The sequence below is a fragment of the Onychomys torridus genome, chromosome 19 (assembly GCF_903995425.1).
Source record: "Onychomys torridus chromosome 19, mOncTor1.1, whole genome shotgun sequence".
Lineage (NCBI taxonomy): Eukaryota > Metazoa > Chordata > Mammalia > Rodentia > Cricetidae > Onychomys > Onychomys torridus.
Genome location: NC_050461.1, coordinates 63388500 through 63404247, shown reverse-complemented (window position 1 = coordinate 63404247; position 15748 = coordinate 63388500). Strand labels below are relative to the sequence as shown.

The window sequence follows — 15748 nt, the reverse complement described above, 5'->3', positions numbered from 1 at the left end:
GGTGCTTTTTCTTAAAGGAAGAAAGCCTTGTTTGACTTTTTTTTTTCTTTTGAGGGGGTTAGGAGAAGAGTACCATATATACTCTGAGAGTATCTTCTACAGATGGAAATGTCAACGAGTCTACAAGAGAACGGATAAGGGTCTGAGCTAGTGGTGCCCGATGGCACCAACGAAGAGCCCCACAAACCGATTGCTTGTGTCCTGTCGAATGGGTCCATACACCTAAGCATTTGGAGGCATTTTGTTTGTCTTTCTCCGTAGGTAAGCAGTGACCTCGTCAAAAAAAGAGAGAGAGAATCCAGAACTAACTGAAATACATTCTTTATTTCAGGGATGAATGTCAGATCAGGGCAGATACCCTTGTTAGTCGCCACTTAAGTACCATCGAAAAAACACCCTGGAAAAACAATGGAATGTATGCTGTAGGAGGGCCTAGGGACAGAAACACATTTGGGTTTCAAAGTGCAAGGAGCCTAGACCTGAATCTGCAAGGACCATACTAGGTTATGAGACATAGGACAGAGACTTGAATTTCTCAGCCTGAGCCAGAAGGGCTAGAACTCCTAGGTCTGAGAGAACACCTGAGTAGACTGAGGGAGGCGGCTAGGGTCTGGACTCGAGGACAGAAGGAAGCCTGGACCCCTGGGGTCGTAGGGCGGAGGCCTGCGGCGTGGACAAGAGGGTAAGGTTAGTGGAGCCTGGCACTCACCACACTAGGACAGTGACACTAGCAGACAATAGTGCAGCGGTTGCCGCGATCAGGAACAGGTTGTCAAGCGTCAGAGCCGAGGGCCAGGCAAGCAGTTCGCCTAGGCTGGGCTTCCAGGGCTCGATCATTTCCGCCTCCCGCGGCGTCCAATTCATCACTTCCCGGAACGTCATCTGGAGCTCAGTCTCCCCAGGCGGAGGAGGGCCAGTCACTGCCGGGGCGCGCAAGTTAGGGGGCGGAGCCCCGCCCTTGGCCCCACCTCACATCCTCGCCCCGCCCGCACCGTTCAGATAGAAGTAGAGCCGTGCCAGGGGGCGCTGGTCGTGCAGGATCACGCAGGAGAAGGTCCCCCGGTGCGTGGGTTGCACTGGCCGGATTCGCGCCAGGTACCCGTGGGCGCCTGGCACATCACGGAAGTAGGACACGTCCTGAGTCCGGAGCTGCGAGATGTAGGAGCTCAAACGCACACGGACTCAGCCACAACGGCAAGCCCCTCCCAGACCTGACTCAGCTCACAAGCTTGACTCTTGGCGGCCCTAAGAAATCCTTCCCGGCATTCCTTAAAGCCTGACTCATAATGCACATCTAAGCACTGGTCTTCCACATACTTAACTTTGGTCTCTCCCTAGGTCCCCGACACTCCTCTCACACTAAACCCAAAACCTACGCCCACTACTCTGAACTTAGCCTCCTCTTTCCCTGGAGCAGAACCGACCCCTTAACCCGCCAGCTGGCCCTGTCTCAACTCACACCTCCTGCCGCGAATTTCCAGGAGTAAGTGAGCTCCGATTCTGGCAATTGGAAGCCCACGATACAAGAAAACAAAGCCTGATGCCCTCGCTTCACCGTCACGTCCTGAACTGGAGAGAGACAAGGTGATCCTGGTAGGCCTGCACAAGCCCCGCCCTTTCCCTGGCATCCCGGCGCCGCCCTCTCACCTGGACAGTCTAGAGGGAGGTCACAGATTGTGGAGAAACAGCCCCAGCAGTTGAAACGCCTAGTGGCCTCCTGGACACCTGTTAGCCGAGACCAGGAGTGTTGGGCTCCCCTACCCAACCCCGCAGTCCCCTGACCAAGTTTCCGAACCTCCTTGAATCTATGAGGAATCCCAGGGTTCTACTGGGTAGGTGGAAGATAGATGCCACCTTTTCTGCATTGTTTAGATCAGTCTGTCCAGTCGGCCCGTTAAGCCAGTTTTCTACACATTTACCTGGGTGTGTGTGTGTGTGTGTGAGTGTGTGTGTGTGTTATAACCACTGGGAACGGAACCTAGGGATTATGCATACTAGCTAAACTCTCGACCACTAAACCATGCCCCTAGTCCCCACTTGGGAATTCTAGTAAAGACTACCAACCTCAGAACCCCCCAGGAGTCTAGGCAGGGCATCTACCACTGACCTACGTCTCCAGCCCCTGGCTGGGAGATTCTCAAGTGCTCCACTGCTAAGCTATATATACCTTCAGAATTCTTTTTAGAATTTTGTTTTGAGACGGGGTCCCCCTAAGTTTCCCACATGGCCTAACTCAGGGTAGCCCAGGCTGGCCTTGGATGTGTGATCTTCTTGTCTAGGCCTCTGGAGTAGCTAGGAAGACAGGCCTTCACCAGCAGTACCTGCTTCTATGAAGTTTTTGACCTAGTTTATGCACTTTCCTATAGGTTTCCTTTGGATCTAAGGCCTACTTGTGGTCTCCATCTTAAGTTCCAGATTTCCACCCCAGCTTCCCCTGCTTTTAGGTTTGGGACTAAGTCCTTACCACAAGGAAGGATGCAGTCCTGGACTGTGGAGAGAAAGGAGGCATTAGGACTCAGGTAGTTGACAGAGAGACCTACCTAAAGCCCCCCCAGAAGGTGTTACAGGCAGGGAATCCTCTCCTCTGGAAAACAGGCCTAGGCTACTAATAGAGCACTTGGAGGGGAGAACAGAGCACATAGCTCCTAACGGGCAGGGCCAAGTCCACAGCACTTCATGTTTAAGGCTTGCAGCTAACCATCTATGAAAGGGGAAATGGGGGGAGGGGAGGCGGAAGGCGACACAGGAGACTTGAGGAGGATCAGCTTTGAGGTATTAATTACCCCTGGGGGTGGGAGTAGATCTCAGGCAATCCTTCAAGGAGTGAGCACCTAATTAGTAGGCCCAGTTAGAGAAGCACCAACTTGAGAGGATGCTTTTGAGCAAGCACAGGGCTAGAAGCAGGTCCCAGAAGAGGCCTGGGCAGATACGGGCAGGACTGTCCCATGATCTGTCCTGGGATAGGAAATCCACTGGTCCCAGGGCTTGGGCTGGATTCAGTGTGTGGTGTATTGTGTGTCTGCAGGGCTCGGAGGTGGAGGCTGGTTTACCTTTTTTAAGGTGATGAATGGTCCTCTTCATTTTTGCTGCAGCACTAGGGAAAGCAGCCTTAAAGGACCCTGGAGGATGAAGCAGGGTGGATATACTAAGAGCGCTTTCCCTATGGCTGAACAGTCAGGACTTGCTGGCTCTCCCATAAGCACATGCTGTGTTTCTGCCTCCCATAGGTCCAAAGTGAAGGCTGGCAAACTTCTGCAAGTTGTTCTTTCTGCCTCCTGAGAGCACTATACATTTATATCTTAGTGGGAAGGGGAGGATAATGATCAACTCTTCTGCAGGGCTTCGTAAGCCCTACAATGATGGCTGTCTCCTCTTCTCTGTTGCTCTTGTCCTCTTTCAATCTCCACTGTGAATTTGTTTATAAATATCTTTTGCCCAGCTCTCCATTATTCTACTTATCTTACCATCTCATGTGTCACTGCAAGGGTTTGATCACCCCAAATCTATACTAAAGTCCCCTACTTTTCTCTCTCATTGTGCCTCATTCACAGTGTACATAGGCTTCATCAGTTTGCAATTACACGTATGCCAATTAGACTGTGTATGTAAATTAGGTGTAAATTAGATGTCTACATATAACGGCATAAATTCATGTTATTGGTATTTTGTTTTGTTAAGACCACTGGCTGCTCTTCCAGAGGACCCAGGTTCAATTTCCAGCACCCACATGGCAGCTCATAACTGTAACTCCAGTTCCAGGGGATCTGACACCTTCACACCAATGCACATAAAAAATAAGGTTAAAGCCTTGAACTCAGGAGATCTGCCTACTTCCGTCTCCCCAGTGTTGGGATTAACGGTACACACAACCTGGCTCCTTTTTGGTATGTTTTTAATTAATGATTTTTGTTCTCTGAGAATTTCATACATGCATGCACTGGAGCGCGGTGAACCTACCAACCTACCAGGGACTGCATGCACCTTTGAGGACAACTGGCTTTCCCTCCTCTCTATCAGTAGCACCTCCATTTGAGGTGGAGGCTTGTGAGCACCTCCCCCACAGCACTGGAATGCTGACCAACTTGATCTTGTGCAGGCAACCACAGCTGCTGTGAGTTCAGGAGTACATTGGTCCTGTCATGTCCAGAACACACCACTTTGTCTAATCCTCCCCAACCTCTGTCTCTTCAACCCTCTCTTCTCAATGTTCCCCAAGCTTCCACCTCTTGAATACAGCATTCTCTGAAACACACAGAAGGGTCCTAGGTCTTACAAAATAGCTCAGTAAGTGTATGTTGAGTGAATTCTAGAGTCCAGCGGGAACTGTAGGTCACCAGCAGTGGCCTTAGACCCAAATGCATCACCTGGATGTGATTTAAAAAAAAAAAAAAATACAGACAGGAAAGTGTTCCTTTTTCTCCTCTTTCTTTCCTTTTTTCAAGACAGGGTTTCTCTGTGTAGCCCTAGCTATCCTAGAACTCATTTTATAGACCAGTCGGGCTGGCCTTGAACTTGGAGATCCACCTGCCTATGCCTCCCAAGTGTTGGGATTATAAAGGTGTGCACAGTGATCTCTGGCTTGTTTCTTTTTCTATATATGAACTGGTTACCGATGTATATCTTTGTGACAGTCATAAAAGTTTGATATCTTTGCCAGGTGGTGATGGTACACACCTTTAATCCCAGCCCTCAGGAGACAGAGCCAGGTGGATCTCTGTGAGTTCCAGGCCAGCCTGGTCTACAGAGCAAGATTCAGGACAGGCACCAAAAAAAAAAAAAAAAAACACAAGAGAAACCCTGTCTCGAAAAACCAAAAAAAAAAAAAAAGTTTGGTATCTCAGCCAGGAGGTGGTGTTACATGCCTTGAATCCCAGCAATTAGGAGGCAAAGGCAGGAGGATCTCTGAGTTCAAAGCCAGCCTGGTCTACAAAGTGAGTTCCAGGACAGCCAAGGCTACACAAAGAAATCCTGTCTAAAAAAGGGGGAGTGCAGGGAGAGCTGAAGAGATGGCTCTGTAGTTAAGCCAATGTCTTGCAGAAGATCCATCACCCATGTCAGGAGTTTCACAACCATCTGTAACTCCAACTTCAGGTCTTCTGATGTCCTCTTCAGGCATTCAATGGTTCCTGCTTCTGCACTCACATGCACCCACACCCCAGCCCCATCCATATAATTAAAAATAAATCTTAAAATATAACTAAATGAACTGATTGCCAACACACAAAACAGATCACAAAAATGCTAAGCATCTTTTTAAAAAAATGTACAAAGATATAAAACATAATCAACTCACAGTGCCATAAGGCAGCAATTAGCAGGTCAGTGACCAGCACTCCCTTTAAAAACAGGGCACTCCCCAGTCCTTCCCCCAACCACCATTCATTTCTACCCCTCCACTCTTTTATGTTCAGAGTCCTTGATTCTTACCACCACAGTACCCTCCAGATCATGAAGTGGAGCTCACCAGTGACCAGCAACAAGGTCAGCAGGCCTTCTGGTGGAAATGGTTCTATGACAGTGTTCACCCCACCCCACTCATATGTAAAATCCTAATCCCCAGTGCAGTATGGAAGGATGAGACATTCTTAAAGGGGTTAATTAAAATGAAGTCATTTAGGTGTACCTCAGACTCATGCGAGTTCATCTTTATTGTCAATTTCATAGGATTTAGAATCACCATGGAAACAAACCTCTGGGCCTGTCAAGGGATGGGAAAATCCACTCTGTATGTGGCTGGTACCATTTCATGGGCTGGGGTCCCAGAGTGAATCAAAAGGAGAAAGCTGAACCCACCGGCATTCAACTCTCTCTGCTTCTGGACTGTGTATGCAATGTGATCAGCCACCTCAGGCTCCTGCTCTGTCTTCCTGCCACAGTATACCAGTGGTTCTCAATCTTCCTAATGCTTCAACCCTTTCATACAGTTCCTCATGCTGTGGTGACCCCAACAATAGAATTATTTTTGTTGCTACTTTGTAACTGTAATTTTGCTACTGCTGTAAATTGTAATGTAAACATCTGTGTGTTCCAATGGCCTTAGGGGACCCTTGTGAAAGGATCCCAAAGAGGTCATGCCCCACGGGTTGAGAACCACTGGACTACTCTAAAACAGTGATCTAGAATAAGCATTTTCACCATTAAGGTGTCACAGCAATGAGGGCGATGACCAAAATGTGCACGTGTATGAAACTGTCAAAGAATTGAAGGTATTAATAAAAATGGTACATTGTTGTCTACAAGGAGAAAAGGAGCACCAAAGCCAAGAAACTAGTTCAAAATGAACAATCTGAGGTCATTCTCCTAACCACAAGAGCAGGAATATGATCTAGAGATGGTAGTACCGTAAGGAGGATATGGTCAGGGTGGAGCCCTCAATGAAAGGCCTGGATCCTGAAGGCCTTACCCAAGATGCATCTAGGAACCAAATCAACAGCTCACAGGAGGGTGCCAGCAGATGGGACATATCAAGTGCACCACAGAGACCTGTGAGGTGGACAAGGGTATGATAGGTTTATATCTTGTACACTTGTGGTCAGGAATAAAGGGAAATACCCTAAACAGGGTAAATGGAATATGCAATATGCCAACTGAACTATAGTGGTACAAAAGGTGCTGCAGTTTCCCTGGTGAGGGGCATGTGTTAGGAGCTCTGACATTGGATTTCAGTTCTGGCATGTACAGCTGTTGAGTACATGTTTCACACTGACGTACATATATCCACAGATCATAAGTCTGCCTCCATATGTGAGGTTGGTCAGGTGATAACTCTCTGGTCCTCAGTTTCCTCATGCACAAAACAGCAATGGTGGCAGTGTCTACCATAAAGACATGGGCAGTGATGGCACATGCCTTTAACCCCAACACTCGAGGCAGAGACAGGTGGATCTCTGTGAGTTCAAGGCCAGCCTGGTCTACAAAGTGAGTTCCAGAACAGGCTCCAAAGCTACACAGAGAAATCATCTCAACACCCCACCACCACCACCAAAAAAAAAAAAGATGTATGTGCAGGATTGAGGGCTATGGGCGATGCAATCTTTTCCATTCTCAGCTATCCTGTAGTCTGCTTTGGAGTGCTCATAAGCCTTGAGTCTAAGAGCTTCTGCCTACACAGAGAATCATCTACTACTACCCCCTTCAAATCTGAGATGGGGAAACAGGCATGAAGAGGTTAGAGAAGTTAGATGTCGTGGCACAGGCTCCAGGGGAGGCTAGGAGGATCATGAGATCAAGTCCAGCCTGGACTATGTAGTGAGACCTTCCCTCAAAGCAAACAAAAAGGATAAATAAACATCAAGGCCACACAATCACTTGTAAAACTCAGACCTCCATACTTCACCATTCATGCACTGTTTTTAAAAATAACTTACTTGTGTGTCTGTCTGTGTGAGTGTGTGCATAAACCTGCAGGACATGCATCTGTTTATACCTACACAAGTCACAACGCAGTGTTAAGTGTCCACCTATGCTACCCTGCCTATTTCTCCGAGGCAGGGTCTCTCTGATGCTCCAATTAATGTGTTCTCAGGGAAGCCGACAAGCCCCACAAAAGCCCCTGCCTTCATTTACTTTGGGCCTGGGTTATAAGAGTGTAAGGGAACACCACACACGATGGTGCTGGGACTAAAACTAGTCCACATGACTATACAGCAGGTACTCTGAACCACTGAACCAGTTCTAACCCCACCCCACCCCTTTTTTTGTTGACAGGGTCTCACGTAGCCCAGAGTAGTCTCCAGTAAACTCAAGTACATATACATATGATAAAAAATAAAAACAGGCTGGAGACATGGCTAAGCAGTTAAGAGTACTTGCTGTTTTGGCAGAGGACCCAGGTTCAGCCAATATCTACATGGTGGCTCATGACCACCAGTAACTACAACTCCAGGGGATCTTTTCTGGCCTCTTCAGGCACCAGGCATGAATGTGGTACACAGACATGAGTATAGGCAAACATTCATACACATAAATAAGTAAGTAAAAAATGGAAATTCATTTGTTTCATAATGTTTTACACAGTCTGAAGGTTGAGTTCACACTATTTCGAGTGAGCCTGAGTTTTAACTGTGGCCTGTCATATGATGATATGCAGAGCTGATATAACACTCACAAGGGCTTTGTATTTTGAAACATTTCACACACATGCACGCCCATGTTTGTCACTGTTTTATTTTGTCTGTTTATTTATTCTATGTAACCTAGGCTCCTTCAACCCTACTGCCTCAGCCTCCCAAATACTGGCATTGTGTGAGCCACTGCCGCACCTGGATAATTATTTTTCTTTAAGACAGGGTCTCTTGTATCCTGGGCTGGTTTCAAACTCACAATGTAATCGAGGATGATCCTCCTGCCTCCACTGAGTGCTGAAATCACAGACGTGTGGGACCAAGAAGTATACTAAGGTCTGGGGATAAAACCCAAGACTCCATGCATAATAGGCAAGCACTCTACCAACTGAGCTACATCCCTAGCCTTTAAAAATTCTTTTCCACTATGTAGTCAAAGGTGCTCTCAACTTTTGACTTCTCTGCTTCATCCACTGCCCTGACATTGGAGTGACAAGCCACATTTAGCTTAGAAACAGTTCAGCTTTCAGATTACTGTACTAAGGATATCCAATCTATACTCACATTATAAACTTGTGGTATGTATACGAGACATTATCATCTGTGCAACCTCCCAGAAACGGTACTAGTCTGACTCATCCAATGCACAATTATCCTAAATCCTGTCTATACATCTTCAAGCTCAGCTCAGTCCTAACTTTACCAATTGGAAGATAGGGCTTTGAATCTCTACATCACAAGGGTGGTAATGGAATATCCCTTAGGAGAATAATTAGCATAAATGATGGTCCAGGAAACACAGCACCCCTAGGCAAATACTCTACAGCTTAGCCATAGCTCCAGCCCTTCACTGCAGGATTCTACTTGAGGGCTTTATCCATCACCCTGGAACCTCACTGGGGGATTCTACGAAAGTTGTCTACCCCAGCCGCTCTCAACCTCACACTTTATTGACTGTCTACTGTCTGTGTTCTGCCCTTAAATACAAGCATCTCCAGGGCAGAACATTGGCAGTTTGGGTCCCAGCTCTGACTCTACAGGTAGTTCCGGAATATTCTATCAGCCTCTGTCTGAGGAACTTACTAGGCCAGTTTCTCCCGGTCTTCAGTCTTTCCTTCTATGGGGTCCCAGAATCTCTGTCTACACCCAGAGCAGAAGCTCCTCCACCCTGCTTCTATCACTCTGTGGTTTTCCAGGTGCCTGTGCACATCTCCTTGACTGATGCTGACATCCAGGTGTCTAGATGCCTTGTGGATGTCACCAGGATCCCTTCGTGGTTACTGTGTTATTACCCTAATCGTCTCTCTGCAGTGCAGCTCTTTCATCCATGTGCCCCATCTTAGAGATGTCACTCCTAAGAAGTCAGACCCTAGCTGAAGGCACTCCTGTAACCCCAACGTTTTCCTTTTCCTGTCACAGACCACCAGATCCAGGCCCACTTTTCTATTTCCTAGCCCTCCTCTTCAGTATGGTCTCAGATCTGTGTCATAGGCAGCCTCCTCTTTAACCCCAGCTTCCATCTGCCCCCAAGTTTCTGTCCCACACGAGAAAGATCTTCTACTCTCAGGTATGCACTTGGTAGCTTTTTCCAAGTTTCAAAAAGGAGACAAGCCCAGGCAAGAACAGATGGCATCCTCCCGAATCCTGCATTTCTTCCATCTCTCAGTTTCCTCAAATTCTTCTTTGGGATTGGGGACACACAGAAAGTCCTCTTCCATGATGGTCCCGGACACCCATTGAATCAATGGGCCCTTTGTTTGGGAGGGTTTTGATATCAAACTTAGTAGGAACAAAATGAACCATTGAAGATGAAAAAAAAGGCCATGACCTCCCAGATTTTTGGGAGTGGCCAATTTATCCTTAAACAAAAATGACTTCTCACACTGCCATACATACAACTACATAGAAGACTGTGTGCTCTGTGGTTGCGGTGATCTGGTGTGATTACTACTAATAATGTGTTTACAGGTCCCCAGAGCCTTAAAAGGGCTACTCCATACAGCTACATGCTCATGCTCTTCCTTAATACCCCAAGCAGGAGTCTGGCACTGACTCTCCAAGTCTGTGCCCTGAATGGCTAGCTCTACTGCTCTTACCTGTCTTTGTTAGCCAGGAAAAAATATATGTGTTTGTGTCTTGTCTTAAATTATGTCCTCCATAACACCTGTCTCAAAAAGAACCCTTCCCTCCCAATGAGCTCTGACTACTCTGGGAGATAAAGAGAACATCTCACCCGAGGAGATGAGAATGTTCTACCTTACAGGGAAGTGGAGCCCAGGTGAGAGGCATCGACACACCCAGACTTCAGAGCCCAAGTGTGAGAACCACAGATAGGTCACATAGACTTGAACCCACAGGGCTTCAGACTTTGTGACTTCTATACCTCCCTCGGTTCCTTGTTGTCTTTGACTCTACTCACCTCTGCACTTTCCCCAACAAATAACCTCATTCACAGAGGTATCACTCCCTCCAACCAGAGGAATCACTTATGCCTTCACATAGTCTGCGGGGAGGGGGTGGGAGGGAAGCCAAATTCCATAAAGACACTCACCCTGAGCTGCAGCCACCTCCTGGAGGGAGAGGATCATCTGTGTAAATGCATCATGCAGGTGGCTCCTCTCATCATAGTCTGAGGGTGGACGAGAAGTAGGCTGAGGAAGCACTGTGGCACACATCTGGTGCCGGCGTACTTTCTATGTCTGACTCATGGCTGAAAGGATCCATCCCCACCCCCACCCTCACCCCACCCCCACCGAGGGTCTATGTGCCCTCTCTGGAGAGATAATTCTTTCTCTCTCTGGGTTTCTTTTCCCAACTCTAAGCCCCAATCTGGGTATCTGACCCTCCCTCTCTCCTTTCCTTCTCTCTCTCTCTAAGCCTCTGTCTCTGTCACACCACCCTGCATCTGTTTCTGTCAGTCTCTACTCCAACCTGTCCTACCTCTGGATCACTGTCTCTCTCTGGGTCCCTGGCCACCTCTCTCTGTCAGTCCCTTTCTCCCTCACTCTGGGTCTCTGGAATTCTCGGTCTCTGATCTCCCCACTCCTCTGTGTCCCCATCCATACTCTCCTCTCTCTGAGCAATGCTCCTTCTACTCTTTCTGGTTTTCCATCTCTTTTCCTGTAATTCTGTCAAGGCCCTCACTGTCCTTAGTCTCTCTCTGAGGCACTGTCTCCACCCCTCTCGGAACAGGTTTCCTTCCATTGTTTCCACCTGTCTCTCTTCCCTGCATCTCTGCCATGATCCTGTACTTGGCTTTTCTTCTTGGAGTCGCTCAAGGTCTCTCCTGCCCCTCCCCATGGCCCTGGACCAGGGAGGAGGGTCTCCTCACTGATTTCCACGTCTGAGAGACCCTCAAAGGCAGCTGTGAGAGCATCTTTACACTGGCCCAGCTTGGAGCCCTCTGTGCCCGCAAACATCTGGCAGACACGGAGGCGTTCCTCATGGGTAGTGAAGCAGAAGAGACAGGCCCACGTGGATGCCCTGAAGATCAGTGGGAACAGGACAGTGCTCCCCACCAGGGCAACAAGGGCCATCACAGAGGGTCTCTGAGTCTGAGGAGAAGCTAGTAACCTTTGTGAGGTCACTGTGGGGGAGGGGGAGCTGTGGCCTAAGATCAGAGATTGTCTTTCAGCTGGTGGTCAAGTGCCAGGCTCCATCTAGAGGAAGGTTGTCAGGGGTCACTTGCAATCCCTAAATTTGTGGCTGAGCCAGGCGCCAGGCTCCCAAGAACCTCACCTGTGACCCTGGACGTCCTCACAGGTTAAAGGGTCTCAGGGACCCAGAGGCCGGCAATTTAGCTATGGTGGACCAGAAAAGCCCTCTTCCCCAGAGGTGGGAGCAGGGAAATGAGAAAGAAACACAGATACACTGAGTCCCCAAAGTCAGAAAATGGGCAAAGAAGACAGAGAAACCTGGAGAGATATCACGAGGCCTTGAGACTCACAATGTCACAGAGATAGATTCACAGCTCTAGAGAAACAGAAGCTTCTAGAACCCCGAAGACAGTGGGGTAAGAGACAGAGACAGAAAACGTGGAAACTTCCTGATGGCAGAGAGACAGCAAAGGAAAGGGCTAGGCCACAGGGTGTGGACAGAGAAGACACCCCAGCTCCTCCCAGGAACTCTGGGGCAGTGGTGTGGATTTGGGGTCCCCGCCGGCCCCTTCCCGTGCTGGGCGCAGCCTGGGGAAAGCTAGGAGGCCGTATAGTGATCTCCTCGGGTGTCTTCCTCAACTATACAACCTCCTACCTCAGCCCGGGGGGCGCGGCAGGTGGGCAGATTGACAGATGGAATGAAGGGGTACCAAGAGAAGTAAGGAGGGTGGGGAGGGCCGGGGAGGTCCCAGCCGCGATGGTGAGCCCCCGACACGGACCCACAGACACGAGCTTGTGTGCGGCGAAGGCCCCGCAAGGTCGGTTCTACGGGTGGGTGCCAGGACCCAGGAGTCCGGGCCCCCGGCCCCCTCCTCCTCCCCAAGGAACCCAGGAATTCAGTCCAGCTCTTCTCGCACAATCTAGGCCCCATTTCCCCTCCTTCAAAGCCAGGGATTCAGACTCCAGGCCTCCTCAGACCCAGGTGTACTGGCTCCAGACTTCCTACCAGACTCAGGGGTCCGGGTCCCAGTCCTCCCTCAGATCCAGTGCTCCACACCCAAGAGCCCCCAGACTCAGTTCTCTGTTAGACCTAGGGGTCAATTCCCCCCTCCCCAGACCCTGGGTACAACCACAGGAATGTCCCTTAGAGGAGGCACCCTGGAAGAGAGCTGGCTTTTGGAGTGCTGGAGGGAGAGGGTCTTGTTTGTCTTGATAATCTGCCCCCCTCCTGAAACCCCTCAAGGTTTCGGACCCCCAGACCTGAGCTTACGGCCTCCTGGGTACCAGGAGTGCTCATGAGCCTCTCAGAACAATCCTTCCCTTCTACCTTTCCCCCACTCTGAACCTTTATGGTGACAGCTATGACCCAGGTTCCTGTCTCCTAGACTCCTCCAGAGATGAGGTGGTTACCTGCACCCCTGAGCCCGGAAACCACTTGGCCGAAGTCAGTCGGCTGCAGGTGGGAGGGGCCTCGGATATGCACCCACCCTGAGGCTGAGCTCAGAACTGGTCCTCTGGGGCTCCCAGGTTCCATGTCCATATTGTTTCTCTCCGCCCGTTTTCCTCACCCTGCCCATTCCCAGTTCTCCCTCTTTCTTTCTCGGTGTGTATCTTCCCGTCTAGGCTCCCCTCTCCTGCTGTATCATATGCACGCCTGGTCCTCACTAGTCTCTGTTCTGACTGCCTCTCTCCTCTTCCTCACCTCCTGTCTTCCATATCTACCTCTCACGTCTCTCCTCTCTTTCACTGTCTTCTTTCGCCTCCTCCTTTCCTGGCTTTGTCTCTCGTTTTCTCTCTTTATCTAAATTTCTGTCTCCCTCTTCTCTTTTATCCACCCTCCTCGCATCTTCCCGGCTCCTCTCCAGGGTCTCTCTCGCTCTCCCTTTCTCTCCCCCTTTGCCCCTTCCCTCCCAGGTCTCCTTCGCTCTCCTCCCTCCCCTCCCCCATCCCCTCTTTTTCTCCTTCCCTCTCTCCCTCCCTCCCCCTCGCTGCTCAGAGCCAGGTCTGGAGCTGGGAGTGGAGTGGGGGTGGGTCGAGAAGAGGCCCTGGGCCGGGGTAGCGACCTGCTGAGGAGGGGGGAGGAGAGGCGGGAAGGGGGCGGAGAAGCAAAGCCGGAGGCGGGGGCCGGGACGGTCTTCGGCCCAGCTCAAGTCTTCCTTTCCCTCCTTCCCAACCTCCCAGACCCTCAGGCGGGGCGAGAGTCAGGCCAAGGTGGGGAGGAAGGGGAAGGGAGGAGGCTCCCCCCCCCCAACCAACCTGGCCCAGAGCCCAGGCCTGGGTTCCCAGCATGCCCCGGGGCTGCCTGGGGCCTGAGGAGGGGGGTGAAGAAAGCCGGGAAACGAGAATCTTAAAGATTCTCCAGGCCAGAGCATCTCTCCCGCACCCAGTAAGTTTCTCCTCAAAGGGGAAACTGAGGCTCAGAGAAGGTTGTGGGCTGGTTCAAGGTCACTGGCCCAGGCATGGGTGCATCTCTCGGGTTCACAGGCTTGCTTTGGGGAAGGGGTAGGCACTGGACTTTCCCTGGGCCTGGGACCCCTCCCCCTCTTCGCAGACCCTAGGGAGCCCCCAAGGGTCAGAGAGCAGACCCAAACAGTCTGGCACCATAGCAACCAGCTGGCCCCGCCCCCTTAACCCCTGGAGGGCTGGACTCCAGTTGGGGCTAAGAAGGGGTGGGGGACTCGTGGTTCCTGGTAAAGAGCCCCCCACCTATCCCCCAGTCCTGGCAGCTAAGAAGAAAAATGCATGGGGCTCTGACTCTTAAGGGAGGGTGGCCTATGCTTCTGGGCCGGAGGTGGTGGCAGGAGAGTGGACTCTGGGGTCAGAGCCAAGAAGCAGCTGGGTGGCCCAGGCGTCCTGGGCACACCTCAGCTAGAGCTTCGGATTGTGGAATTTGGGTAAGCCGCTGGAAGGTGGACTCTGAGGGAGGAGGGGGCTGAGGCCTGGAATCCCGGGTCCCCAGAGGAACCTGGACGCTGGGCCTCTCTACTACCAGACATCCCCTGCCCCGGGCGCTGACCCGGGCCCGTCTGGCATCCCAGACAACCTCCCCCTCCTCCTGACACCCTCCCACTCACACGGCTCACCCTTGACCCCGCAAAGCCCCGCAGCCCCATCTCTGCCCCTCCCCCTCCCTTCCAGCCAGACGTTAACCCTTGGGCCGCCGGAGGCACTTCCAAAGCCAGACAGTCTCCCTCCACCTCCCTGCGGTCTCTGGCATCTGGTCCCCAGTCCCTTACACTCTGGGATCTTACATCCTTCCTTTAGAATCTCAGATCCTCCCAGCTTCTGTAACCCAGGGACCCCGGAATCCAGACCTCCCGCCCCTCCATCAAAGACTGAGGAGTCCCAGCTCACCACCCTCCCCACCCCCCACCCCCGAACCACAGCCGCCACCACCACTTCTCCGCCATCCAAGTGAGAACCCAGAAATCCAGGCCCAGGCTGCCCGCCTCCTCCCTTGGGGACCCTGGAGTCCGGCCCAGGTCCCATCCCCCTCCGGTTCCGCAGACTCACCGCTCCGCGGCTCCAGCGTCGCGAGGACCCAGTGTCCTCCAGCCCAGCCCCAGGTTCTCCATCCTCTCCCTCCTCTGCCGCCCGCGGCCTCTCTCCTTCCTCCCGCCAGCCCCGCCATCCTCCGCCCCCGGTCGCCTGCTGCCTCCGGCCGGTGTCTCCTCCCGGCACTGCGCGCCCGGGCTCCTCCACCCTAGACCCCGCGGGCAGCGTGGCCTCGGACCGGCCCCCTCCCCGGGGGGCCCCTGCCCAGCCCCTCCCCACCGCCCAACCCAGTCCGGCCAGGCTTCCCCCCCACCCCCCTGCCCCGAAGCTGGCCGGGGTCCAGGGGAAAAAATTCCATCCAGCCCTAGGGAGGAGGAGCAGGGCGGAGGAGGGAGCGGGAGGGGAGGCCGGGCTAGGGGAGCATGACGCAGGGAGAAGGGAAGGGACAAAAGAGAGGCCGGGAGGCAGCGGAGGCAAGCTCCCTCCCTCCCTCCCTCCGCCCTGGCTAGTGCCCGCTCAGTCTCTGCAGCTTTCTACCCTTCGGTTGCCTCCATCTCACCTCCCTTCCCGGCTCTCGGCCTCCTCCTTCTTTTC

General features: G+C 51.6%; 1 protein-coding gene across 3 annotated transcripts; it reads right to left on the bottom strand.

Annotated features, from left to right (window-relative positions):
• Positions 1-305: 305 nt before the first annotated feature.
• On the bottom strand, positions 306-15400 carry Spaca6 (sperm acrosome associated 6). Of its 3 annotated transcripts, none has more exons than XM_036169222.1 (9): positions 15173-15400; positions 10615-10692; positions 3051-3119; positions 2465-2488; positions 1648-1725; positions 1460-1569; positions 993-1149; positions 710-920; positions 306-397 (listed from the first exon to the last, which is right to left on the bottom strand). In XM_036169222.1, exons 1-9 carry the CDS (start codon positions 15288-15290, stop codon positions 364-366), a joined length of 879 nt encoding a protein of 292 aa, XP_036025115.1. In that variant the 5' UTR covers positions 15291-15400; the 3' UTR covers positions 306-363. The 3 variants fall into 3 exon arrangements, with proteins under 3 accessions (XP_036025115.1, XP_036025117.1, XP_036025114.1); XM_036169224.1 differs by lacking the exon at positions 15173-15400 and adding an exon at positions 11395-11693; XM_036169221.1 differs by having other exon boundaries at positions 1460-1725.
• Between the last annotated feature and the right edge of the window lie 348 nt (positions 15401-15748).

What these genes read in the sequence shown, in the direction of transcription:
- Spaca6 (XM_036169224.1), bottom strand. Translation starts at nt 11,599, where the DNA reads ATGGCCCTTGTTGCCCTGGTGGGGAGCACTGTCCTGTTCCCACTGATC. An exon ending in GGAAATTCGCGGCAGGAGGT is followed by an intron (nt 1,150 to 1,459) that starts GTGAGTTGAGAC and finishes TACATCTCGCAG; the next exon opens with CTCCGGACTCAGGACGTGTC. An exon ending in AGTGTCACTGTCCTAGTGTG is followed by an intron (nt 398 to 709) that starts GTGAGTGCCAGG and finishes TTGTTTTTCCAG; the next exon opens with GGTGTTTTTTCGATGGTACT.